Here is a 27,748-nt window from a genome sequence, read left to right as displayed (position 1 = left end):
AAAAAAAAAAAAAAAAAAAAAAAAATCACACTGGCAGTGACTTCCTTTGCCTGTGGGCAAAACTGACCCATCTAGAAATAAAGGGAGATAGATATAAAGGGTTTCAAATCCTGGGAGTGAGTTTTGTTTTTCCATTTAATAATGCCAGGTTTCAAATGGGGAAGAATATGCTTGTCACTATTACACTCGTTCTGTTTAAAACGCATCCAGGGACCTTAGTGGGGCTCCATCAGGAGTGAGAGGGTCCCCATGCTGCTTCCTGAAGCCGTAGAGAACTCTACATCTTGGCAGGCGTCCCATGCCCCATCACTTCTTTTTGAACACTTGATGGCACACCTGGTCACCACAGGTCAGCTCCTGCAAATGTCAGAAAGTGGATGAGTGGCTAATAAGCCAGGATTTCCAGTTACCCAGCACCTGGCCTTTGTGGTATCTGGGGTAGGGATTGGGGGTTGGAATAAAGAGGACACTTAGTCATTTTGGGCAAAGTGCATTCCTCAGACCCAATCTACCGGCATGCCCTGCAGATAGCAGTAATTTGATTTTTGACACTCGAATTGAGCTTGAACAACTATAAAAATGAAAAATGTAAAGAAATGACCCTCTTGGGCGGGATTTTTCCTGCTCCCATGATTAAAGCAACATGGCTTAATTTATAAATGGTAGTGGAGTCACAAGGAGAGGAAGGATCCAGTATGCAAAAGTGTTAGAAAGGCCAGGACTGGGGAGGATGAGCTGCCCTTCCATTCTGTGAGCTTTCTGGGCTCTGGTGATCATACTAGTGCCCCGCAGGGGCACAGTGAGCTGCAGCATGGTTCCTCCAGGTCTAGCCCTTCGGCTGACCAGGTACTGCTTTTCATCCAAATAGAGAGAGCCCCAGATCTTATCTGCCCCTCACTGATCTTTGAAGAAGGAGGAAAAAAGAATGTGGGGAAGACTACCATGCTCTTTGCAGTTGGCAATAGATCTGTTGTCTCAGCCCCAGGTACCACTGGGATGGTACTACAATTAAAAAAATCCATCATATAAACCAGTGCAGGTAGGGAAAACTGTCAGTAGAAAACACAGAGAATGCTTTCCATATATCATCAGCTGACACTGCCTCTGAAATAAAGACCTCCGGTGAAGCAAGCCTGGCTCTGAAGGGCACCATGGTGACCTGGATACTGACACTGGAGCCAATGACCTGCCTGGGCTCGGGATAGAGTTCAGTTGGTAGAGTGCTTGCCTCGCATGCACAAGGCCCTGGGTTCAATCTGCAGCACTAACCCGCCACCCCCACCAAAAAAAACCCAAAACCAAACAGCTCCATAGGAGAATGAATGAGCAGACATTGATTTAACAGATTCATGAAGGAGGGAAACATTTTTCAGCATTTGAATGCTGGGCTTACAAATTGCCTTCAAGATTGAAGAATGAAAAATTAAGCTGTCCAGATAGTTTATTTGAAGATACTGGCCATTGTTCCTACTATTCTGTTCTAGTGCCAAATTAATCTGAAGTATTTGGGGGTCAGGCAGACATACCTCATGATGGGAGGTCAGTGCCTGGGGCAGCCCAGGCCCAAGCTCCCCCTTCCACAAGCCATCCCATGGTCATTGAGAGAAGGCCTGGTCCTGCCCTCCTCCAGGGCATTTTAATTCTGTGGCTCGCATTTCTCCTTGGTTGGTCTTTAACAGGTTCCCTGCATTTCTCCTTGGATCTTGGCTTCCTAACTCAGCATTTTCAACTTGCTTTTTAATTGCGGTCGTTCACAGAAACAGCCATATAGATTTTCTTCCTGGAGTCCCCTGAGCCAGATGGCAATGACTTTCTAACTATATGACCACATACATTTGGCTGGAGCTCAGGGGAGGAGCACAGAGCCATTTTTCTTGTCAAAGCCCCTGGCCAGGTGGCCACGGGAGTTCGTGGAGGCAGAGTGGAAGGAGCCGGGCAGACCTCAGGACTTACCAAGTGCAACTTGTCCCCCTCTATCCATTGCCTCCAGCCACGATTCGGTTTCTCCCCCTTCTGCACAGCCACGAGGACATCGCCTTCCCAGGTGATGAGCGTCTGCAATGACAGATTCCCAGGCAAATCACATGTGAGGTCTTGAGAGACTGAATATGCCAAAAGCTGTAGCTACAATCCCTGCAGCCATTGCCCGGCTCCTGCTGGCACTCAGCCAGCCAAGTGCCTCCCAATCTCATTTTCCACACACACCCCCCATTCCAGCTAAACCGACTGACCCAGGTTCCCTCTGTTCTCTTTTAAAGAATTTTATGCTACCATTTTATCATATAGTAAAGATAGCATTTCAGGCCAGTGGGGAAAAGATGACAAATTTGATGGTTAACCACGTAAAATTCTTGGAAGGGGGAAGTTCCTCAAAGTCAACAGATAAATAACAAACCAAGAAAAAGAACTAGAGTGTCGCACCAAAGACCTGATTTCCTTATATATAAAGCGCTGCTGTAAGTCAATAAGAAAAAGATTGCCAACCTAATAGTTCATGTCTACAAAGGCCACCAACAGTGTACCAGGGGGGGAAAAAAACCCTAACAGATGACTTTTCAACGTAAGAAAAATATGTTCAACCTCACTCGCAATAAGACAAATGCTAATAAGACTGTTTTTCAGATACAATTCATCCTGTGGTCAAAGACAAAGACTTTTGCTAACACACTGAGTTGGAAGGGAACGTGGAGAAGCAGGTACCCTCATACCTGGCAGGTGGGAACAGAAACTTTTTCAGAGGGCAATTTTATATTCCCCTTCAAAATACAAAATTGCATATTATCTTTTAGAAATTCTACTTCTGGGAATTTTTCCTACAGGAGTCACTTTGTCAGGACTGTCCTCTGTAGAATGTAAATGGAGGCAGAGAAGCTCCTTAATTAATCAGGGAGGTACCTTCATGGCTCTCTTGCCAGTGTTTTTATCTAGAACCATATGACTGGTCCTTGGTTCCCTCCAGGCAATGAGGCCAACTGGTCAGTAGCTCAGGGACAACAGTAGAACTCATGATGGACACCAAGCTGAGCTGACCAGCAAGGCCTGTTGGAACCCCAGAGCACTCCCACCCCTGTGCACAGATTTACAATTATACACCCTCCAAATTCTTCCTTCTGTTCTCCACTTTCCTTCCTAATACCATCTGCACATCCCCATTCCCCCAGGTGGTCCTCCAGGGTCACCTGCCTCTGTGACTAGAGTACACCTGCTTATGCACCTGCTGTCTTTTGTCCTTGGGAATGACCCTGATGCTAGTTGGTTTTTTTGTAAGTATGCGTGAGCCATCTTATACCTCTATGAGCAATATTATGCTACAGGCCAGACGTTTACTTTTTTCTCTATCTTGTAACCCAGTTGGTGATAAACTGACCTGTGGGTTCTTGATTTTTTTTTCCCCACTATCTTGTGCATTCAAGTCTGTTTTTTTTCGGCACAAATCTGTTTTCTACAGATTGTTAAATCTCCCTATTTCTAAAATAATATTTGACCTTGACCATATTATATACTTTATGTACAATTTTATTCCTCCCCATTTTCCTCCCCAGTGCATTGAAGCATTGTTTGTTACAGCAAAGGACTGGAAGCTTCATAAATTCTGTCAGAGCGTGGCTGGTTAAATATGGTGTGGTTCTTCCCTGCTAGGCAGCCAATGAAAGAACACAGCCACAGCATATTGTCTAAATTAAAAAAAAAAAAGCCAGGTGCAGAGCCCGTGCATGAAACAAGGGGGTGGGGTGGGAAGCCTGCACGGAGATGTTTGTATGTGTTCCCTGCAAGGAGGTAAAAGAAGCCCTTAATGGTGATTTTCCTTAAGGAAGGACTGAGCCAGGGGGCCAAGGAAGGAAATTTAGATTTTTGCATGCATTACTATTCCCAAAACAAATTTGAAAAGAAAATTCTACATATTTTCTAAAGGGAAAGTAAGTCTCCTTTTCCCTCAAGGCTTCACATCTTCCAAGGTCTTAGAGAAGTTCTAGTCACAGGCTGCTGTCTTCAATCTTCAGGGAGGGAGAAATCTCTGGAATACTCATTTGCTGTTGTCCATCATTGGTCTAGGACTTGGAGATCTCTCCCAAATAGATGACATAGAACTCTTGTCTTCCACTCTCCCTCCTCCTGTATGGCCTCGCACCTGATGGTCGCTAATACACGTTGGTTGAGTTGATGCCCATCTCTCTCAATAGGCAGAAAGCCCCATGATAGAAAGGCTACATTGTTGTGCACTTCTGCAACACCACACTCAGCACAGTGACCTGCATTGCTGGATAGGTTTTACAGTTGATTTTGAGATAAATCCACTTGCCCCCTCGTCTTAAAGAAGGTCCCCAAACAGTGCACAATGACCATCAAGATGGACAAGGTATGGTTACCGTCCATCGATTTGACCATCTTCCCCATTGAGTTCAAGACCCCGAAGACAGGAAGGGGGATCTGATTCATAATTTTCTAACTCCTGACAGATGCCTGGCGTATACTAGGGGCTCAGCAAATTTTATGGTATATGGAAGGAAATAAAAAAAAAGTTAGCCCAAGTGGACCTGTCCTAATATTTTATTTCAATAATTCATATTGGGCAGCAAGATGAGAAGTTATTCTGACCCTAAAGTAAATTGGTTTCCAAAGAATCGTGGAGATACTTACCATATGATAGACTTATTCCTTCACAAAATAGACAAGGAGAAGCAGCATGAAGAGCAAGGTCAACTGAACTAAAAAGTCTCCAACTCAGTGTGCTTTTGGTTGGAGCCCTCCTCCCTGTGTCAGAGGAGGTTTAAGGAACAGACTCAAAGGTTCTCAAATATCCTGAGGCTGAGGAAGGAAGTGGATATAAGTGAGCAAAGTGGTTGCTTTTGAGGAAGAGGATGAGGAGGGAGGAGCCCCAGGGATGAGCAGGTTTGCATAGAGTAAAAGAGAGAAGCTGAGCCCCACTGTGATGTTCCCTCTCACAGCGTCCAAGGCTGACATTCAAAACAGCCCTTTCCCTTAGTGAGATACAGGTAGTGTATCAATGTTCAATTTGCAGAAGTTGATACCTGTACTGTGGATACAGAAGAGAATATCCTGATTTTTTTGGAAGTGCATACTGAATTATTTAGGGGAAATGCATCTTTCAGAAACCAGTGTGTATGTTGGGGAAGGGAACAGGTGCTAATGATAAAGCGAATGGGTGATCTCCTGGTGACAGGCGGTCTTTGCTGTATTCTTGTGACTTTTCTGTAAATTTGAATCACTTCCCAATAAGTCCTTTTAAAAAGGAAAGTGACATCTCTGAGAGCATTGAAGGAGGCTACTAACATGCTCCGCAAGGCTGGTGTCCCTCCCACCACATGCAGGGCCCGCCCCCTTGCAGTCCCCAGTGCCACCCTCCTGAGGAGGCAGCTTTGCCCCTCCTTGGGGTCCTCCCCTCTCCTCCTGGGCACTGTTGGCCATAGCTGCTGTTGTCCATACCACTCTTCCAGCCCTTACTGCCTGCTCCAACTCTGACTGCTTATTATTTTTTGTTGAGATATAATTCCCAAACCACAAAACTCACCCTTTTCAAGTAAACAATTCAGAAGGTTTTTGCAAACTCACAAGGTTGGGTCATTATCACTGTCTGAGCCCAGAACATTTTTATCACCCCAAGAGAAATTTTGTACTATGAGCAGTCACAGCCCCATGCCCTCCACCCTCCACTTCCTGACTATGAATTGGCCTATCCTGGATATTTTTGCAGAAGTCATACAACACATGGCCTCTGACATGTGGCTTCTCTCACTCGGCATGTTTTCCAAGCTCATCCACACTGAGCATGAATCAGCACTTGATGTCTTCTCATAACTGCTTGAGACCCCATTTTTCATTCATGGATATGGATTACTTCTTTATATTTTATTTCTTTTGAGGTGGCTTGTGTATTTTTGAAAAAAGGCTTTAAACCCTCTTAGAAAGAAGTCAGAGTGGGAAGTTAGGAATCTCTATGACCCACAGGAAAGGAGGAGGGATCTCTGGCCCCTTAGAGAAGAGGCAATCCCATTACAGGTCAGGCTTCATTGCTCCTACTCTGGGCTGGCACAGAACTGGGCATCTCAGGGCCTTTAGGGCCCCTGCCATCAACCACACACATCTATCCTTCAAGACAATAAGTGGGGTGTTTTCCAGAGGATTCCTGAGGGTGACCAAGGAGTCGAGAAGCAGAGCCCTGGAGAACATGAGCACGAGGATTACCAGTATTACACTCCCTGCACAAATGCACACACACACACACACACACACAGCTCAGGTGTGCCCTTGGCCATGACACCTGAGTTAAATTGACAGACTTGCCCACCCTGGCATCCCCTTCCAGCTGCAGGGTTCCAGTCTAGTCATGGGAAGTGAGTGGTCCCATGGGCAGCTGCCCCGTGCTGTGGTTCTCATGGGAATAGACCTTCATCCAACTGGAGGTGATATATCTCTTCCCACCATTCTCGTGTGTGTGTGTGTGTGTGTGTGTGTTTGTGTGTGTGTGTTTTACCCCTGGCTTTATGCCACAGGGAAAGAGGAGACAAGCAGTGGAAAAGAGGTTTCTCCCTCTCTTCAGGGTAACCTTCTGATAAAGAGAGGAAGGAGAACGGAAAGTGGAGGGGAGAAGATGTGCAGGTATTGACGGTTGGGTCCTTTAAAGGTCAGGGGAGGCGGGAAGGGCATCATTTATTTCAGGAAGAGTGAGTTCGCTACCATCTCTGGTAAAGAATGGGTCAGGTCAGAGAGGACAAGTCAGATTTCAAGAACCCATGCCCTCAACTGATAGGTGAGGGAAATGGAATCCTTTTGAACTGATTAGTTTGGAACAGCAGACTGATGCAAAAATTCCAAGACAAATTTTCCTATCCGTGGTGGTGTCTGATGAGTGGCTTTTCACCATAGTTCAGAATCACCTCAGTCCATCATGCCTCAAGGACAAGGGACGTTCCAGGGTGCCTGCTCTCTTATGCCAGAACTGCTCTGATAGAAGAATTTCCAAAATGCTTTTGTCCCACTCTTTTCCTTTGTAAGGAGCATTAAATATAATTCAGCCTGATGGCTGAGATTATCAATGCTGCAGGATGGTCTGAGAAATGTGTCCTGCTCTCTTGGCTTTAGAGTCAGCACCAGAGGCCACAGCTGTTCCTCCCACCCCAGGAGAGGGGCCAGAGCTTATGTCCCTTGCTTTGGGAGAGACTTCAAAAGAGCTCATGGCTAAAGGTAAAAGCAGGGTGGAAGGCTCCTTCTTCACTGGGGCTATCTCTTGTTGGGGATGAGGACATACATACCCAGGACAGAATACTCAATCTTGCCCTTCCTCGGCTTGGGAGCCAGATGGTTGGTGGCTGAGCTGACACAGAGGGAAAGAATGCTACAAATATCCAGATTTCTATCCTTCTATAAACTGCCCAGACAGTGAACAGTCAATGGCACCCAAGATACATGACAAGCCAGGGAACCTTCCTTATCTCCTGGACGTGTCATCATCAGGGCTCGTTATGAAGTTAATGATAGGTGGGGGAGTCCTTAAATAAGACTGAGACTGGATTTCTCCCCAGTCCTGTTTGAAGGGTTGCTTTCTGCTTGCTTTTGGGGTTCCTAAGTATCCAAGTACAGTAGTCTCCTTATCTATGGGGGTATGTCCCGAGACTTCCAGTGGATGCCTGAACCATGGATAGTGCTGATTCCTATTTATACTGTGTGACCAACAGGGCTACTAAGTCACTAACTAGCCCTCGGTAACGTATACAGTATAGATATGTTAGACAAAGAAATGACTTACATCCCAAACAATAAGGAGCTGGCAGTGTGCGAGTTCACCATCTTACTCAGAATGGCTTGCAATTTAAAACGTATGAATTATTAATTTCTAGAATTTTCTATTCATGACGTTTGACTGTAGGTAACTAAAACCACGGAAAGCGAAATCTCTGATAAGGGTGGACTACTGTAGTTCATGCAACATGGCCTTTGGATGCACAGAGGATTTCCCAGATTTTTGTCCTGTGAGTTAAGGCAATTATAGGACAGAAGCCACCAATCTGTCAGAAATTTCCGAAACTTACCAGGTCTATATAAACCCTGACTTCATGTAGTCTACTGATTTGTTGTTGTTGTTACTAATTTGCATATTTTTCTAGATGAAAAAAAAATTTTCAGCCAGTTAGGATCATCTACAATTAAGATATTTCATATAAAAATATTTGAAATTTCAACATCTCTTGAAAAAGAAAATATAAATCTGGCGCCTTAAGGCCTCATTCCTCCATGGCTTGAATGGGAGCTGAGCAGGGCTGCCACATTGCCCAGTGGGCCAAAGCCACTTCCCTTGCCTGTGACACTCCACCGTGACCCCTTTGCTCTGCCAGCCTGCTCATGCATATGTGGGGCTGGGGCTGGGGCTGGGGCTGGGGCTGGGCAAGCTGCCTTCGATCCTGGACAGGTTGCAATCCTTTCATCTCTCCTGAACCTGCCTCTCCCTTCTACTCAGTTTTCAATCACTGCTCATTGCCAGCATCAATAATTCCATTCTGGTTTTTCTTCCCAGGTTTTTCTCTGTCATTTTACCACTGCGAAGCCCAACTGCTTCTGCACAAAGAGCGTGCAAGTGAGAGCCATCGGCCCGTCAGTACCTTAACATGCCTGCTGTCCAGGCCCTTTGTGTGCTCGTCAAACTCGACCCCGACAGTGAAGTCCAGGTCGTAGTTGCGGAACGTGCTGTTGGTTTTCGTCTTGAAGTTATCGCCGTTTTGTTCAATGATCTTTGTCTGAGTTAGACGTACTGCGATCTTGCGGGTGGCAAAATCAATATCTGTTGGCGAAGGGAGTTGTGGAGGTTAGGATGCGCTCAGCCACACTCATTCATTTCTCTAACAAGGCCAAACACTCAGGACCAGGAGACAGGGATCAGGTGGGAAACAAGAGTTGGCCTATCTGGCCAGACTGGGCACCACAGGCAACTGCCAGGAAAACAGAGGAGCCTCTTGGCATCTCCTCAGGAGCCCCGAAGGGAGGGAGAGGTGGCAGGCAAAGCTCACCCTGAGCTGGGGCGTGGCTCTCATTGCGCAGGCGCGCTCACACCCACCCCTCGAGGCTCCCATTGCGCAGGCGCATGCACCTCCACCCATTCCAAGGCAGCACTCAATGCTTTCTGATGCATTGGGCTTCCACTGTAAAGATTTCATGGGTTAGAAGAAAAACTACTTTGAAAACCCCCAGTCTTGATCACGGGTAAAGATGAAAACTTTTCTGCATGTCCACAGCAGGGAGGGACAGTTACAAACTTTTTAAAAGTCGGTTTGAGGCTTCAGTTACCTGCCCCCAGCATGGTCTTAAGTGTATCCTAGACAATAAGCGCTTGCTCTCAGACTTTCTTTTGTGTTTTAAAGGAAAAGATTAATAATCATTCAGCTTTTTAGTGAAAAAATTTGAACAGATCAGAGTAAAAGGAACCCAATGTTTTCATCATCCAGATTCAACAAAGATCCAGGATTTGCCAGTGTATTCTAGCTCTGTTGTTTATTTTGCTTTGATGTGGTAAACCACGTAGTATCTATGTCTTAGCAGTAGTTAGTAAGAGGGAGAAATCTATTTTTGAATAGACACATTTAATTTCCTAAGCTTTGCATGTTAGAGAAGAAGTTCAGTGCTGAGTCCGCCTTCTGGCTGACCTCTGCCGAGTACACAGTGTCACTCAAGCCAAAAAGTCATTGTCCTGAGGAACCGATCCAGAAACAGGATAATTCTGAAGCTGCCAAGTCCCTATCCCTGCTATGAATGTCAGCACATTAGTATTTAAGCCCCCTTAATGCCTGTGAACTCTTCACAAATCTTTGGATGCCAGTCTAAATCTTCATTGCCCCCACCCTGCTCCCAAAAATCCCCTTATAAGGTTTTTAAAACCCAGAGAGGTTTATTCTTTCATAACCCCCAGGGGTAAGAATGGTCTCAAGAAGAAGAATAGTGCCAATGTATTGAGTGCTGTCCTCAGAATTCCCACCCCCTGTCTGGGGTAGGAAGTGACCGAACTCCTTATTGTGCACTGTCTGGTAAGGGACCAGTGCTGCTGTACCCATGACAGAGGCCAGCAGGTATCAGCAGTTCAGGGCGCTCCTGAGAGCTTGCAAAATTCACATGTCTGCAACCCTTCCCAAGATGGGCAACCATCACTTCCCCTCTCTCTCTGTCTCCCTAGTTCCTTTATCACCCATTTCCTTTCAGACTCTTCTGGTCACTCTTAACTCCTTCCAAAGGACCACAGTGAGACCAAACTGGACCACCAAGCTAACAACTCACAATAGAATCACATTTGCTCAGGGTTAGTCTTTTGGACCCTCAATGGTATAAAATCAGATTTGAATCTTAGGGAATAATGTTGAGTAACATTAGCTAGTTCGGGAGGTAAAAAGATTCATACCTGCATTTTAAGGTGAAAGGAGAAATAGGTTCAAGTTGGCATGAGAGGGTGCCTGAATGCCAGGGTCTTGCTCACCCAATTATTCCCCACAATTTATGGAGTACTTGTCACGTCTAATAATTCAAAAGTGGGTCCACAAAACAGTTGCCCTGAAAGACCACCTAGGAAGATGTAAAAGTTGAAGATTTCTGGGTCCTGCCCCAGGCCCAGAATTTCTGGTGGTAAGCCCAGTGATTTTAAATCCTGGACTTACTCATAGAAGTTGTTTGGAGGAAGATCTCCATGGTTTTAAAAAAATTGAAAGCCACTGTTTAAGCACCTCCTCATCATGTTATAGGTGAGGAAGTGGAAATCGAGGAAGGCAAGGACTTGTCTAAACATATAGAGCTGAAACAGAAGTCGTAGGGGCTTGGTAATGGTATGGATGTGCAGAGGGACCCAGTGGGGAGGAGAAACAGTAGTTTTGAGTTTGAGTAACCATGTTGAGAGTTGGGGAAATAAAAGAGGGAACTGATTTTATGTAGGTACTGGGGACTGAAATTAACCAAATTAAATAATGTGCATGTATGAATATGTAATAATGAGTCCCACTGCTGTGTGTAATTACAATACATCAATGAAAAAGATTTAATTTTATGGTGAAATATAGCCAAATTTTAGGTAAGGTGAATAGGAAGGGCATGCTGTGTGGACTCTTGGTAATATTTGGGGTGATAATTATCATACTTTTTGAGTCCAACTCCTGGCTGAAGTCTACTAGAAATGGTGCCCCATGATAGAACCTCCTTTGGGAAACCTTGCTAACTTCATTCTTAAAACAAAACCACAAGCTAAGTATATTTTGTTATGGATATGAGGTTTGGATATGAGGTGTCCCCCCTGCCCAAAGCTCCTGGATTAATGCAAGAGGTGAGATTATTAGATTATGAGAGCCAACATAATCAGTCCATCCTAGTTTGAATAAAATGACGGGCAACTACAAGCAGGTGGGGTGTGGCTGGAGAGGGTGGGTCACTGAGGGCATGCTGTGGAAGGATTCATCTCCCCTGTGGCCACTTCCCTTCTCTCTTTGCTTCCTGGTTGCCATTAACATAGCAGCGCTCCTCTGCCATGCCCTTCCACCATGATGTTCTGCTCACCTTTGACCTAGAGCACTGGAGTTAGTCCACCATGGACTGAATCTCTGAACCAAAGTAAGCATTTCTTTCTCTAAGTTGTACTTGTCAGGTATTTAGGTAATAGTGACAAAGAAACAACAACAACAAAAAAAACCTGACTTAATACACAAATTGGTACTAAGAAGCGGGGTTGTTGCTGTGACTAACTTCTCTATGTGGCCCAGAAGCCTTTGGAAATGGTCTGTGGGAAGAATTTGGAAAAGTTTGAAAATTCAGGCTGAAAAAGCTTTAAAATGTTGTAAGCAGAGCTTAATGGGCAATTTTGTTGGGAGCTCAGAAGACCAGCATACCAATAGGAAGGCAGAATGTGCTCATGAGTTTTCAGAGGAAAACGGGGACTCTTTTGGGATTGGACTAGAGGCCATTCATGTCATGATCTGGGAAAGAACTTGTCTAGGTATTGCCCATGTCCTGAGATTTTGTGTGAGGCTCAATTTAAAAGCAATGGACTAATTAATCTAGTAGAGAAAACTTCAAGGCCCCACAGCATTTAGTCAGTGGCATGGATTTTGCTGGCAGCTTTTAGCCAGGTTTACTGTGAGAATTCAGAGCAGATGGCAGAGCCCAAGGATTTTTAAAACTTTCAGTTTGGCCAGATAAGTGGATGTTATTTAAAATTGAGGCCAAGAAAGTTTGTGGTTGTTGAAGAGATCATAGTCACTAAAGAGATCCTAAGTACTTAACACAGAGAATATAGGAAAGATGGCTTGAGGGCATCTCAGCATTTGCAAGACGACACCCATTACAGACTCAAGGGTGTAGAAAGGAAAATTTCTTTAAGAAGAGATCATGGGGTCATCCTGGTCACCCAGCAGGGCTTGAAAGTGGTTTCACCATGCTCATCTACCTAGGCACTCAGAACTGTGCAGCTGTGATCCCAGGTGGTCCAGCTACTGCTTGATCATGCAGAAGGCCTTGGCATCATTTATAAGGTGCTGGTTCTGTAAGAATGTGGGATGCTGGAGTTAAGGGGCTGTGAATGTTTCCAGCAATATTTCAAAGGAAGGCCTGTAAGGTCAGGCTAAGTGTAGCAGTGTCAGAATCTCTGAGATGGTGATGAGTGAATTTGTGAAGTTGAAGCCAAATTGAGGATAGATACCCCAGGAATTAAGAGATACTAATAACATGTACTTTCTGCCAAGGAAAGCTGCAAAGGCTGAGGAGACAGCCAGACGAGGAGAGAGAACATGAGTGCTGCGACCAGCAAGACCAAAGGGGCAGGATGGCTCCAGCCATTTGGAGAGCACATCTTGCCACCATGTGTCTTAGATACTGTATGCAGATTTATGGGGACCGTCTGGTTTTTTTATCATGCTTTGGTCCCATCCCTTCTTTTTATGCCTCCATTCCTCTCTTTTAGAATGGGAATGTTTACTCTGTGCCATTGTATATTGGATTGTTGCAACTTGTTTTTAATTTTTACAGAGACTCATAGCCAAGAATTTGCCTTGAGTCTCAGATGAGACTTTGGACTTTCTTGGACCTTTGGAGCAATGCTGGAACTGTTAAGATGATGGGACTCTTGGAGATTGACTAAATGCATTTTGTATTGTGAGATGGACAAGAGATTTTGGGGGCTCAAGGGTAGAATGTTATGGTTTAGATATGAGGTGTCCCCTAAAAGCTCTTATGTTAACACAGGAGGTGAAATTATGAGATTACGAGAGCTATAACCCTCATCAGACTATCCTAGTTTGAATGGACTAACTGGGGGGTGGGTAACTATAGGCTGGTGCATGGCTAGAGCAGGAGGGCTACTGGACGCATGCCCTGGAAGAGGGCATCCTCTCTGAAGCCCCTTCCCTTCTCTCTCTGCTTCCTGGCTGCCATGAATGGAGCAGTGTCCCTCCACCATGCCCCTCTGATGTTCTTCTGTCTCACCTTGCGCCCAGAGCATTGGAGTCAGTGCACCATGGACTGAACTTCAGAAACTGTGAGCCCCAGATAGAATTTTCCTCCTCTGAGTTCTTCTCAGGTATTATGGTCACAGGGATGAAAAATTGACTAACTCGTATTATGTCCATTGTACCGATGAGGAAACTGGCTCAGAGGAGTTGTGTTGTTTGTCCTGGGTTTTATAGTGTGGGAGCAACAGACATGGCATTTGTACCCAGGACAGTCTGTTTCCAGGTTCAAACTGGACTTCAAAAGTGCTGGGAGGACCCAGTTAAACCACTGTCATGTGTGCACTTTCCATGACTGCCCCAGGTAGCACTACCTTCTGATTCTTGTTAAAGTTCCCCTGGAGACCCAGGGATTTCTGGATGCAGCTGGATGAGCTCTCCCTCTTCGAGGCAGTTTATGTTTTGCAGGACACTTGCATGCTGCTTGCCAACAAAAAGCAATTGTTTTCTAGGCCGAAGGCTCTATAATAAGTCAGAGCTGGAGCGATCACCCTCCACCCACTGTACATGCTCTGACAGTTCATTTAGCTCCAAGTCCGTGGCTTAGGGAATGGTATACGAGCACATCAGAGCCACACAGCCTGCAGGGCAGGGGACGCAGGGTGAGAGAAAGGCTCTCTCTGCTACCCTGTGCTGTGAGCCCTTGGAGGCTTCTGGCGGCCAGTGTCTGCAGAACCCAGAGTTCCTCATCTCAGTTCTATGAGAAGTTTAGTGGTCAATAAATGGACTCATTATTAACTCAGTTTGGGAAATGAAGAATGAAAACCAAGAAAAGCTGTTTTCTGCACTAAGAAGCATCACAGAGCCTTTGAAATAAGAAAGATGCTCTGTGACTCCAAGGAGGGATACAGGAGGCAGGTTTCCATGATCCTCTGTGGCCACAGAGCCCCTCTGTGGTGGGACATCCAGCCTTCCAAATATTTCACAAAACACCAAATGGAAAGGACTGACAGGACCTTTTATGAGCCACTTATCTTATCCACTTTGGCACCAAAACCATGGAAATATGTGCTGTTCCATTTTTCTCCCTTCAAGACCACTGAGGTTCTCTTTAGACAAGACCAAGTGGTCAGATAGTTCTTTCCTTTTCTTTTTAAATGTTGTGTATTTGTTTATTTATTTAATACCTCTATTCTATTCTATCTATTTATTTGTTTGTTTATTTATTTATCTATTTTGGTGCTGAGGATCAAACCCAGGGCCTCACACGTGCTGGGCAAGCGCTCTACCACTAAGCCACAACCCCAGCCCCAGGTATTTCTTATTTAAAATGGATCCTCCCTTGGAATTCCTAAAAGCCACTAAAGAATTCCTTCCATATTCTAGTTAGTACAAACACATCTGTGGGGGAGAGGGGCTAGCAAGAGGCTAATATGTCACATGCAAACTCAGATCTCTCTCTTTCTATCCTAGAGATACACTCTAGCAAGTCAGGTGATGTCTGTGTGTCTAATTCTAGTCCCATGGCTGGACAAGTGCCTTGTCCCTGCAGCCATAGTGGAGCTATTAGTAACCACATTGGGTTGCGTGAGGATTATGGTAAAGTTGATGGGGTTAGTGAAGATCTTTGCCCAGTGGCTTGCATTGGTGGCAGTGGCTGCACAAATGATAGCTGCCATCCTCACAATCATCATTACTAAGCCTGGGGTCCCCCAGGTCAGCTTCTTCAGAGTCTTTTGCATTTTCCCCGATGCTCTCTGAACATTTGCTCCCTGAATCCTGTTGCAGTCCTCCCAGCTTCCCATATCTCATGAGGCCCGGCCCCAGCCTTGCCTCCTGCAGCCTGTCCTGCCCTCCTCACCCTCTGCCCAGGCTGCACCGTTTCACCTCCAGGAGACACTACCTGGGGCTTCCTGAACTTTTTCTTGAGGTCAATTATTCTGTCTTCCTTAGTCTCACCTCTGCCAAGACAAAGACAGTGCTCTCCCTTTGCTCTGTGTACCGCACCGCCCCCCCCCCCCGGAACCAAACACAGTAGATGCTCAAGAGATACCATGGATTGGCTAATGGAGGCAGCATGGTCCACGACAGTGGCTCTCAAGATGCTAGCAGCAGCAGTGGTACCTGGGAACCTGTTAGAAGTGCAAATTCTGGGACACGTCAAAGAGAAAATTCTGCAACCCGTCCCAAAAGCTCTGTGGGTTGAGCTCTGCTTGTTCTTATAAGTCTTCCAGGTGATTCTGTATGCACCAAGTTTAGTACCACTGGTATAAAAGAATGAGGAGTGAGGGATAGATTTATCCCTGAGTCCCCAGCTATGTGACTTTAGGGAAGTCATTTTCCCTTTTTGAGGACCAATTTTCTCATGATAAAATAAGGGGTTATTGTGGTGACGATTTAGTAAACAAGATGGTGAAATGCTTTTTGCAGTATTAGGGAACTCATGGGTCTTCACGTTGGTCTCTACCCTTGACCTTGACTCTTTGAGTCTAATAGGGATCATAGCAGTATTTCATCCAGAGCAGCGTTCTCATATTTATGCATCATGTATGTGCATCCCTAGAGTCACCTGCCACTCCATGGAGCAGTCCAAATAGTGACTGATTCCTCCCACTATCATCACAGCCTCTCCTGTGGGCTCCTTCTCCAGCCTGGTGGGACATTTCCCTGCCTGGATCAGCTTCCTCCCTCTATACTGTGATTGAGCGGTTATCTCCTGCTCTGGCCCTCTGTGCTGAAGTCCAACCTGTGCTAAACCATGTTGCTACAGCCACAGTTAGGAAGGTGGGGGGGGGATAAACAGAAATCATCTATTAACCAGATGAAATAAAGGGGAATGCTCCAGGCAAAACACTAAGGAAGAATCGGAAATTACAGAGAAGTTTAGAACTGAAGTGTCCCCCAGCAAGTGAGTCTATTTCTGCTCTATGGATGTGGAAATTGAGGCTCAGAGAATTTAAGTGGTGGGTTCAGAGTCACCCAGCTAGAGAGCAGGGCTCCTACCAGTTTCCCTACAAACACAGTCTGTTTGTCATTCACAACTAAAGCTCTCTAATAAAAATCATTGCTTGTCCCTTGTTGCCTGCAAAAGTGGATCACAGCTAAAAATGCCTATTGCTGAGAAAACGGGTTTGGCCCTGTAAACACCAACCTTAGTCAATCTTCCTGACCAGTGCCGGGGGGGGGGGGAATCTTATTAGGGGTTCTATGCAAATGGAATCAAGCATCACGTGTTCTCTGTGTTGAAAAATGGCTTGGCTTCCCGGCCACCCTTTAGTGTTTGCACAGGCCAGTTAATCATGTCACCTCTGCTCCACCCCAGGGAAGGGGGCCAAATATTCTGCTGGTAGATTCGTTGTTGGATATTTATAATCAAAAGGGTTTAACTGCAGCTGTAGAAAACACACGCACACGGATCACAAAAACAGTTTCTCTTTGAACTTTGCAGAGGAAATTATTTTCCTGGTATGGTATTTTAACACCAGGGTTATCAAGCATGTTTTATCTGCTCTTCTGGATTAAAGGTATCTCTGAGCCTGATTTATAACCAGGTGAAATGAATTTCTATTTCAGAAGGAAAGGTCCAAAGGCAAGCTATTTCTGAATAATATATATGGCTTATAGCTGCGGCAGAAGAAGAAGGAAAAAAAACAACACTACCGAAGTGATTTTATTAAAGCATACTTTTCATAACCGCATTTTGAACAATACAAGCCATAACATTGAAATATGAGTATGCTACGAAACATTAAAATGCTTTGTAATGTGCTTGTGAAAAAAAAAAAAAACTAAAGTTGCAGGCTAAAAGGGCAGCTGCTCTTTGTAAATTAAAGAGCAAAGATGCACATGTATTCATCACACGAGATCTGAGAACCACTCAAAGAGAACCATTCAGCTTCCGTGGGCTTCGAACCTGGACTCTTTAATTCTCAAATCATTGGCACTTTTAGGCAATTGTGAGAAGCAGAGTGGAAGAGCAATCTTCTCCTTTTTTTTCCATACCATTTCCTCCTCCAGAGAACACATTTAGGGAGGAATTAGACTGGCCCCCTGCCTGTCTCCTTCTCTCATTCCCTCCTGAACAGCAGGGGTGGGCTGGAGACCCCGTGTGCCTCCTGCTCCTGCACCCTGGGTCACCCCAGGGTGACCAGGAGCATCCCTTCTGTCTCCATCTTTGACTCTGCTTTGAGCTCAAGATCTTATGTCATAGTCTAGAGCTCACCACTGGGATGGGTGTTAGGGTAGACAGGCAGCCAGCATCTGCAAGGAGGTCATTAGGAAGCGACCACACTTGTTGTTGCCACCTGACTTTTCCCACCTCTCAGCACTTTCCATTTGAAAGTTCTACCAGGTACCACATGGTCCAAGTGAAGACTTCGACAAGGTGTATAACTCTGTTGATTTGTCCGCAATAGCAGGAATCCATGTCAAACAGATTGATCCTATCAGACGTTCATTCATTCATTCGTTCATTTGTTCGTTCATTCATTCATTTTCACCCAGGGATTCTGAGTGACCCTCTTGTGCTCTGAGCATCCTGTCTGCCTGCTTTTGATACCTCCATCCTAACAAGCTTTGGTCAGAGTGAAGCTCCTCCCCTCCTACCCCACATGCTTGGTACCCTGCCCTAGACCCGTGCTGTGGAAAGAGTTTGTGTTAGATGATAGAAACAGGGCTCCTGTCTAGGACAATTTCCCAGCCACATGTGGCCCCAGGCAAGTCTTTCCACCTCTCTGGGCTTCAGATTCCTCACCCTGTAAAATGGAAAGCATCCCTTCTGTCTCCATCCTTGACTGCTCTGAGCTCGAGATCTTATGTCAATATGCCAGGTTCAATATTCTCCTTGGATGTGTAGTGAGCATCTAAAACCAAAGTCTGCAAAACAGAATTCCTAACGCACCCCCCACCAGCCTCTGACCCTGCCCACTCGCTCCTCCCCAGCCTTCTCCATTTCAGGAAGGGATCACCATCTTCCTGGTTCTCAGCTCCATACCCGGGAGTCATCTTTGAATCCTCCATTTACTCTCATCTGCAAGCCCCCTTAAGGTTCATCTCCAAACTATATGCTGGACCTGTCCTTTCTTCTCTTCTTCCACAGATACCACCCCAGGCCAGGCCATCACTATGTCCTTCCTTGGCAGCATAGCAACCTCTGAGTGGACCTTCCTGCTTCCTGTCTTGCTCGACTCTGATTCATCCTCTATGCTGTACCCAGAGCAGTCTCACAGAATATAAAGAGGAGCAGTTCCATCTCCCCATCTTAGGGTCACTTGGCTGACCTCTGCCTGCCTTTCTAACCCTTCCCCCATCCTCACCTTCCTCCTGCTTCCTACTCCCCAACACTCACCTTCCTGTGGATGTGGCTTCCTGAGCATCCCTACAGCCTTGGCACTTGGTGACCCTGTGCCAGGAATGACACTTGTCTGCTTCAAGACCTGGCTGCTTTGTCACCTCCTCAGATGGCCTTCCCTGACCACTCACCCCCCTCCATACCATTATTCTTGTTTATTTTCTTGAAATCACTCACCACTACCTAAAGTCATCTTCAACTGTTTGCTTGCTCTCTGCCTCCTGCACCTGCAGGTAAACCCCCTGAGCACAGGGACCTCTGTCCTCATTCTATGGCCAGTGCCCAGAATACTTCCTGATGTGCCGCAGGTGCTCAATACATTTGTGGAAAACTGAATCAATTAAATTAAATAATGAATATAGAGCTCTAGCAACAGGGATTTTCATGGCATGGAAATAATATGTGCTTGCACTCACTGCTGATGCTAGACGGAGGGCTCATGAACATTTGCGGGGTGGGGTACAGTTCAGTGGTACAGCACTTGACTGGCAAGTGTGAGGTCCTAAGTTCTGTCCCCAACATCACCACCATCACCACCACAGCAAAACCCGTTGGAACAGAATTTTGCACAATAGCGATGTTCAGGAATTTTCCTGGCAGAGGAGGGAGCTGTCTGACTTTGGTCTCTAAGGCTACTCCTTTCCTAGTGGAGCGTTCCAGAGACCCACCAGAACTGCTTGCCACAGGTGCTGCTCTTTTAAGTCTGTGATTATTCCTTTAAGTGCAAAATACAGATGACCTTTTGTGAATTAAGAGAAAAATGGGGTTTTCCCCAGTTGTTTATTTATGGAATAAAAGATCATCTAAATTTAACATTAAGTAATTTTAGGACACACACCTTCCAATATACATCGCCATCTTCACTATTAAGTTATAAGTTATAAAAATTATAAGTTATATAAGATTTTCATTTTCTGGGTTGAGTCCTTCCTGAGGCTTTCCCACCCAGTCACCAAATATGACTGGACATGTCCACGTCCTCCCCTTCTCAGCACCGCTCCTCCTGTCTTCCTAAGGCTGGGCAACAACCCCTCCAGTTCTCTGACAGTCTCCTCTGGTCTAGTCCCTCCTGGGATGGCAGAGTGAGTATGATGACCTCAGCCCCGGCCACTATCCAGTTGCACTTCTTCCCAGGGGCCTGTCCTTAAGGGATGAAGTCCAGATGTGATAGACCACCTTGAACATCCTGCCATCTCAGACTTTTCTTTCACTCCCTTCTTTAGCTCTGGCAAAACAGCCCCTTCTAGTCTGTCAGGCCTGTGTCCTTGCACTTGGCCATGGGGCCGTGCCTGCCTCCATCTCTGCACGGGGCATTCCTCTCCTTCCTTCAGAACCCACCCAGAAGTACTTGGGAAGCCTTCACTGACCCCTGTACTGAAGCCCCCTCCACCATCCTGCACACATGGCTTGTTACGATTGTTCTTTGTAACTCTTGCCCTTTTGGGACCAAGGTACCCACTGTCCTATCTATGACCAATTTTTATCTTCTTAAATGCATCTCATTCTACAGATCATTCTTCCAACGTCCCTTTGATGTTCTTCCCACTGAGGGTTCCCCGGGGCTTCCCTCTGAAAGCAGGTAGGGCTTGCAACACTCAGACTGGTAGAATCTGGTGGAAGTGATACTTGCTGGTTTCTGAGGCTGGGTCACAGCAGGCCAAGCAACTTCTACCACCTCTCTCTTTGGCTAGAGAAGAGGCCACACGGGGAGACCACACGTTGATGTTGGCACATGTTCTTCACCCAGCTGAGGTCTCAGCCACCAGCGAGCACCAACCACCAGACATACATGTGGGTGAGGATGCCTCTGAGATGACCCTAACCTCGGCCATTGTCCAATTGCACTTATTCAGAGCCTGTGAGCAAAAACCATAAGGATGAGCCTTCTCAACCCCAGAGCTGTGACAGGTAACAGAAGATGTCTGTGGTTGTTTCAAGCCACTATATTTTGGGACAGCTTTTCACAGTAGCAGAAAACAAGAACACCATTTGTGCATGACTGTCACATAATGATCTGCACCAGTTTGATCCCCCTGTGAATAGACAGCAGGTCTAACATTGCTTCAGGTGACATCCATCTCTCCTTCCACAAATAGCTGCCAGAGCTCTGGCACCGGAGTCTCCTCCTGGGAAGAGCTAATAGACTCTCCGCCAGTGCTCTTTAACATTACTAGGATCCATCCTGGTACCCGTCCTCTATGGCCTTCCCTTTAAAATGTCCCCATTTCTCCGATTCCCCCATCTGACCTGAAGGAGGACCTCAGGATGTCACAAATTCCTCAGGATGAGAAACTTCACCAGCTGCTTGCCTCAATGTCAGGAAAGAGCCTAGAGCCCAGGTGTCCAAGAAGGCAGGAGAGGAGACACGTACCATGGTCTGACCTGTGGCTCTTGATCTTTGACCTCATGACTTGATAATTCAAGGCAAACCCAAAGGTTTCCACGGTGTGTCATTCTCCTGAGGCTGGCAGCTGAGTCACATGGAGGACGCCAATGTGTGGAGTGTCACTGGGAAAGTGACAAAGCTAGTGTGCTGCCCAGACCCATATCTCTACAGAACCTCCCTACTGAGCCAACAACCAGAGCCTCAGAGAAAGCCAACTTCCTGGCACTGGGGGCTAAGGTCTAAGAAAGTGACAGTTCTTAGGTAGGGAATGAAGCCATATCCAGTGGGATTTACACTTCTGGGGATTTGCAAAGATCTCCACACATGGTGTTCCCAGATGCCAAGTGTCTTAGTGCTCAAAGGGCAGGGAAGGCAAGCTTCGTTGACTTAAGTGTTGGGACAGCAAGCCTTCCCTGTAGCCAGGCTGTGGAGGACTCTGCACAGACCCGCTGAGCTGCTATTCGCAGGTCGGACTGAGGGGGCAGCCACACCTCACCTGCTTCTGGCTGAGACTCTAGAGACCTGTCTTCAGTCCCTGCCACCCAGAGGAAAATCAGGTTCCCTGTCTCAAGGGTGGGATGATGACTCTGGCTGAGGATTTCTGTGTAGAACATCTTGGACTCGAGATGGGACAAGTTCCTCAGGCTCTGACACCCTGTGGGCTCTTGGCAGCTGGGTTAATCAGGCTACAAGCATGTCCACATTCCATGTCTAACTAGTACCACCACCTGCAGGATTCACCCCAGTCAGCAAGGTGCCTGCTACTCCTCGATGCTAAAGAGACCCTGGTACAAGGGGGGGTCAAAGAGTTTGCTCATTAGAATGAGATCAGTGTCATATGATGTTCAATTGGAGGTTTTGACTGAAGCTCTAAGAGACAACAAGTATTCAATACTAAGGAGAATTAGAAAGACCAGGCCAAAGCCTTAAAAGATGGAGACACCCAAATACTGCATACATGACTCGTGATGCCCTCATCCACATCATATATATGTTGGTGTCAAAAGGTCCAAAGGAAGGCTGCTCTTGAGGAGGATTTCTTGGACAGAGCTGTTGGCACACCCTGCAGCAACCCATCTCTCCACAGATTCTCCCACTTAAGCCTGAAGAGTTGGGCTCTAGGGGCTTACTTGCAGAGCTATCGGACAAGTGGAGACTAGGGTTTCTAATTAAAGTCTCCACAGGAAAGAGCAGAAAAAGATACAAAGGTGCTTTCTGATGATATTCTGTGAGTCCAGTTTATTCACCATGTGGCTGAGACCCTGAAACTTCCCAATAACCCTTGTTACAGTATTTCCCATTGTTCCAAACACCATCACACCCAACCCCATCTAGAGAGACAGACAAGGTTGGAACTATTATCCCTATTTGGCACCTGAGGACACGAAGGTTCTGAAAGGGTAAAAAACTGGTTTCAGGTCACAGAGTGAGTCCTCGGCCCCACCTGGGGTGACCACTCTTGGCTTCCTCACCTGCATGGCATTGTTCAGGATTATAGATCTATGCTCCAAATCAACCACCCCTGCATAGGTTTAGAATTCCACTTCTACTGCCACTTGTGCAACAGGGACAGGTAGAGCCTGAGAGGAGGGTTTTTGCCTCCTCTCCCCCAACCCCTGCCTGCGCAAATATGTAGAGGGAAAATTCTGATAGTCCAGAGGAAAAAGAAAGTTATGCAGTGCTGGAAGCTTTCGGCTGAAGCTCTAAGAGACAACAGGTATTCAATACTAAGGAGAATTAGAAAGACCAGTCCAGAGCCTTAAAAGATAGAGACACCCAAATACTGCATACATGATTGTGATGCCTGAGAGCTCTAAGCTCTGTCAAGTAGGAAATGCATCCCAGCTTTCCTTAATTGTTGGCATGGTAAACATATGTATTAAGCTAGAACTTACTCAACTGCACAGAAAAACCCATGATTCCCATTCTTGGAGAGACCTCCCACCATCATATCCCATCATATTGGGCCTCTGATCCCACCTGCTCATAGCCGGATAGGGTATGTGTTTCTGCCAGCCCCCAAGAGACTCACCCTATTGTCAACTCAGGGCACACTGAGAGGTAGCCCAGATAAGCAGAGGGTGGTTTGACCCACGTGACAAAGCCTCTTCTAGCATTCTGTGGGCCTGGTTTTCTTTAGGCAGAGAAAGCTTGCTAAGTGTCCTTTACAAGGCTGACAAAAGAGCCAGCAGGGGTCATTTGTGTATAACGTCAGACCCAAATGGTTATCAAAAGATGGCCACCACAAGGCAGGATGCAATCGGGTTCTTCTTTCGAGTTAGGTCATATCGTCTGTGTGTGGGTGTTTTCTATGGGCCAGGCACTGTGCTAAGGAATCTTATTTATTATTATTCCCAGATTGCAAATAAGGAAATAGAACCTCTGAGGATTTGCACAAATTATCTAATTTTTCACAGCTGTAAGGAGTGAGGAGTGAGGATTTGCGTACAAGTCTCTGGATCTGTCCAGAGGGCCAGACTGATGTCCTCTCCCACATCCCCTTCCCTCCTGCCCCCTCTTGCCTCTTACCCAGGGCCTTCATGTAGCCTTCAAAGTTGTCATTACTCTCCATCTCCCAGGTCCCATTCTGGTCCCTCGTCATGGTGACGGCCTCTGGTCTGGTGTGAGTGTGTGGAGAAGGTCGAAGAGCAGGCTGCAGGGAGAAGGTATTGAGAGGAGGTGTTTTTTATAGCTTAGTGGACCAGGTTTATGGCTCTGAAGATAACTGATTCAAAGGTCATATGTACAACTCAAAGGAACTTTCCTTTCCTTGGCAAAGTTCAGCAGGTCTGTGAGCAAATCAGGCACAAAGTTCTAGTGTGGCCAGGCGTATGTGTGTGTCCCAGTGACCTCCACCTTATGCAGGGCCTGGAGCAGCTCATTTTTGGCTGGCTGGGCTCCTGCAGAGCCCCTGACCCCACACAGAACACTCCATCCAGTTCCTGAGGAAAACAAATACCCAGTGTCCACCCACATACACTACAGGCCACCATCAACTCAGCCAGCCATGTAGCCAGCACTCCTGACCAGGCTGGTGGCACTGGGAAGACGTAACCCACCTCTCTGCTCTACTCTGTGCCAAGCAGCATTCATACTGCACCTAGTTTTAGCTCACAAGAGCTCAGAATTGTGTTTAACATCCTCCTCTTACAGATAAGAAAGGTTCCAGAAGATTAAAACACATGTCCAAAAATGACTTGTAAGTGATTGAGCCCGCATTCAAACCCAGGCCTGTCTGTCCCAAAGCCCTTCCCTTCACAGCTTGCTAGGTCAGCTTTGAAAGAGGATTGGAACCTGACGTAGGAGCCTTCCTCTCCTTGCTTCTCAGAATGGTGTGTGTGGACTTGCAAGCAGCAGGGTTCCTTGAGCAAAGCCTGTCTGGAAACATGAACGGGCTGGAAGCAAGCCGGACCTGGAGGAAGGGTGGATGGGAGGCAGAGGGGCATTGCGACTCTATTTAAGACCCCCGAGGAAAGCCAGCAATGGCCTGAACCCAGGAGGAGGGTACATAATTGGCACTTGGGCCAGGAATGTTGGTTCAGGAATGTTCTCCAAATTGGCTGTCCCAGGAGATCAGATAATGGGTTGGTTTATAGCACTGACACCTGTTCTGGGACATGAGGACAGTCCAACGCTCCACAGAAAGAAGTGTGGGCTGCGCTGGATACACCACGAGTCCCCAAAGAGAGGCCATTTTACTGGGGCTATTTTGCTGTAACACATGTATTCTTCTGCTGTGAAATCTAAGTAAATGGCTCTGCCTGTGTGCTTTGAGGGATGTAAAACAACATGTTTACCTTTCAGCAAATACACAATGGAGTCAGGAAGATGGCCCGGGGAAAAAGGACTCAGCTGTTATCAAAAGGTCAAGGTGGGGTCAAGGGAGGGGGGGCAGATGGGAAATGAACTGAAGCAGCTAGACAGGACGGGACAGAAAGGGAGCTTTGGGGATTCATCCTCTGAGGTCCACCCAGAAGCTACTACATGCTCAGGCTTCAGGATTGCAGAAGTAGGTCTTCCCCTCCAGGCTCAATTTAAGGGCACCCACATGACCCCTCCTGCCACCAACAGAGTTTACCATAGGTCTCCCCCAAAATAATGGAAGAAAAGCTGGCCTGAGGGGGAGAGCCCTGCAGATTAGGGAGGGGTCGCCAATTGCAATAAGTCAGGAACGTGGGTTTTCATGGGCATGGAGAAAGGAGGCCCTGGTCCTGTGTAAGGCAGGAGGTTGAATCCTATATTCCTGCATAAAGCCCAAACTCTGGAAGGGCCACTCCTTCTGTGAGCATATTCACTAGTCCAAATGTGCTCAGAGACAACAATAAAGTTTATCTATTTAGCTTGATATCTACAGGGGTTTAAAAAAATATTCTGCCCTGCTCTGATACTGACTTGAGGTTTGAATTTATACTTCCAGGCTAGCCAAGGACACTCTAAGATAAAGAGCCCTGGGCTTTTGATATCTATGGGATGTTGAGTCAAAGTAAATGTGAAAGCTGTCTGGAAGGAAATATCAATCAGAATTCTCTGGGATAAATATATCATGTTGAATATGAGCTTATAATCCAAAATGATAAAACACATATAATCTAATTCACCAAGAGCAAGAATTAGCAGTTAAATAAGATTTCTGAGAGCTTTGGGTAATAAAATGAACAAATACAGACTATAAACCAAGTGTGTTTAAATGACTAAAGGGACTTTAGAAGCACTTAAACTCTTTAAAAAGAAGTAAAATAATGGTTTGAAATAGATGAAATTAATCAAGGAGTAGTTTCAGATGTTAAAACTATAGTTTCTAAAATTACAAAGGTAACAGATGGTCTAAACGGCTGATAGAACACTGCTGAAGAGAGAATTTGTGAAATGGAAGAGTCAAGAATATTTTTCTCAGAGGTGAAAATTTAGGAAAAATAATAATGAAATTAAAAAATCTTCCAAATTTAAGAAAAACACAAACTGTCTATATAAGAACAAGAACAATGCAATAATCAGATTGATATCATCATGTGGGCTGGTGTCCTCTGCTACACTCTTCCGCCACGATGTTCTGTCTCACCTCAAGCCCCAAGGAATGGAGCCTGCTGTCTATGGACTGAGACCTCTGAAACCATGAGCCCTCAAATAAACCTTTCCTCCAGTTGTACTGGTCAGGTCTTTTAGTCACAGCAATGAAAAAGCTAACTAAAACGAGGTCCAAGCCATGCTTGTGGTCTTTGGGAGCATCTGACTGCTGGTAGCTGGGCTCCTGGACTCCTCCACCTGCACACAGCCTCTCCAAGGCCCATTTCTACACAGGTCTACCCAGCTCCATCCTCCGTTCTCCTTCCTCTTAAGGTGAGGAGTCTCCTTGTAGGCCAAAGGCCCTCTGCAGGCTGCTGCTTACCTTCACAGCAGGGCGCTATCCTTCCCTCCCTTGGGCAGTGCCCCAGTGCCTTGTACAGCCCAACTGCAAGTGCCCACAGTGGGAACCAGGTACTCCATCAGATTGTCTTTACTTGGAGGAAAGGGCCTGGGAGGGGCTTTGATTTAGTTTTTCATGTAAATTGTGCTCCTTCTCCACTTTTGCTCCCAGAAGGCAGAGCAAGAGATCAAGGGAGCCACACATCCTCATTCCCCCGATCCAGAGATCAAATTCTTTGGTCTAGGAAGGAAGGAACCCTTGGCAATTTTCTTCCTTTCTTTCCCTGTAACCTCCAAAGGTTACACAGCTTCCTCAGTCCTGCAGCAGAAGGAGGTGGTGATCGGGTGGGGGTCAATCCAAGCACTTTCCAAATGTGCTGCCCCCTCCTCGCCAGTGATGATTGGGATGCCCTTGGAATCCCACCCAGCGGGAACAGACCCAAGGCATGCTTGACACATCCCAGGTTAGGCAAAATCTGTTTACCTGTCCTCCCTCTCTTTGAGATCACGCCTGCTTTCTGTTTTGCTCCGACCTTATCCCGATGCCTGGCAGTGGTCCCCGAGGAATATTCAGATGCCCCTGTGATGAGGACTGCTTGTCTTGAGTGTGAGGGAGGGACTTTCTGCAGTAGAAAGCCCCAATTTTCTGTGTATTCTGGAGAAGAAAGGACAGAGGGACTTTGATTCCCAGTGATGCTGTGAGCTAGCAGCCATTCTTCTTTCCCTGACTTCGAATTAAATGAAAACGTTGGTGAGTTGATCAATAAGGTATTGGTCTATGTATTCTCCTACCATTTATCAAATGCCATTTCGTGTGCTAAAATCCATGAAGATGTGCCCATTCAAAAACTTTTATGATATATAGTGTTTTGGTTCCCATAAGTGGTCTGACCCCTGGTTAGAATGACGATCGTGACTCAGAGAGGTTAAGTGTCTTCCCAAAGGTTACACAGCCAGTAAAAAAATGGTGGATCAGACCCCAGAAATTCTTCTATCTGGATTATTTGGCCTTTTTTTTTTTTTGGCATGAAGATTAATGTGTCTTTTCAGGAAGTATTGAGGATTAATTTGGATAGTGTTTGAAAAGAGTTTACTGCCATGGTCCTCCAATGTGGTCCAGTCAGAAACACCTGTTAACTTTGATAAATCACAAAGATTCACAGGCTCTGTGCTATGTCAGCAATTCTG

At 46.2% G+C, this 27,748-nt stretch overlaps 1 protein-coding gene across 2 annotated transcripts; it reads right to left on the bottom strand.

Moving 5' to 3' along the window:
* Positions 1–117: 117 nt before the first annotated feature.
* On the bottom strand, positions 118–27,206 carry Rbp2 (retinol binding protein 2). Of its 2 annotated transcripts, XM_048794319.1 has the most exons (5): positions 27,045–27,206; positions 23,687–23,810; positions 8,616–8,794; positions 1,954–2,055; positions 118–357 (listed from the first exon to the last, which is right to left on the bottom strand). In XM_048794319.1, the coding sequence occupies exons 2-5, from the start codon at positions 23,757–23,759 to the stop codon at positions 307–309; spliced, it is 405 nt and encodes a 134-aa protein (XP_048650276.1). In that variant the 5' UTR covers positions 23,760–23,810; positions 27,045–27,206; the 3' UTR covers positions 118–306. The 2 variants fall into 2 exon arrangements, with proteins under 2 accessions (XP_048650276.1, XP_015342788.1); XM_015487302.2 differs by lacking the exon at positions 27,045–27,206 and having other exon boundaries at positions 23,687–23,948.
* Positions 27,207–27,748: the final 542 nt, after the last annotated feature.

This window comes from Marmota marmota, unplaced genomic scaffold (assembly GCF_001458135.2).
Source record: "Marmota marmota marmota unplaced genomic scaffold, marMar, whole genome shotgun sequence".
Taxonomy (NCBI): Eukaryota; Metazoa; Chordata; class Mammalia; order Rodentia; family Sciuridae; genus Marmota; species Marmota marmota.
This window is presented reverse-complemented; position numbering and strand designations above follow the sequence as displayed.

Coding starts and splice junctions, on each gene's coding strand:
- Rbp2 (XM_048794319.1), bottom strand. CDS start 23,759: ATGACGAGGGACCAGAATGGGACCTGGGAGATGGAGAGTAATGACAAC. Junction 8,795..23,686: donor AGGCTACATGAAGGCCCTGG/GTAAGAGGCAAG, acceptor CTTCGCCAACAG/ATATTGATTTTGCCACCCGC. Junction 2,056..8,615: donor TGGACAGCAGGCATGTTAAG/GTACTGACGGGC, acceptor CTGTCATTGCAG/ACGCTCATCACCTGGGAAGG.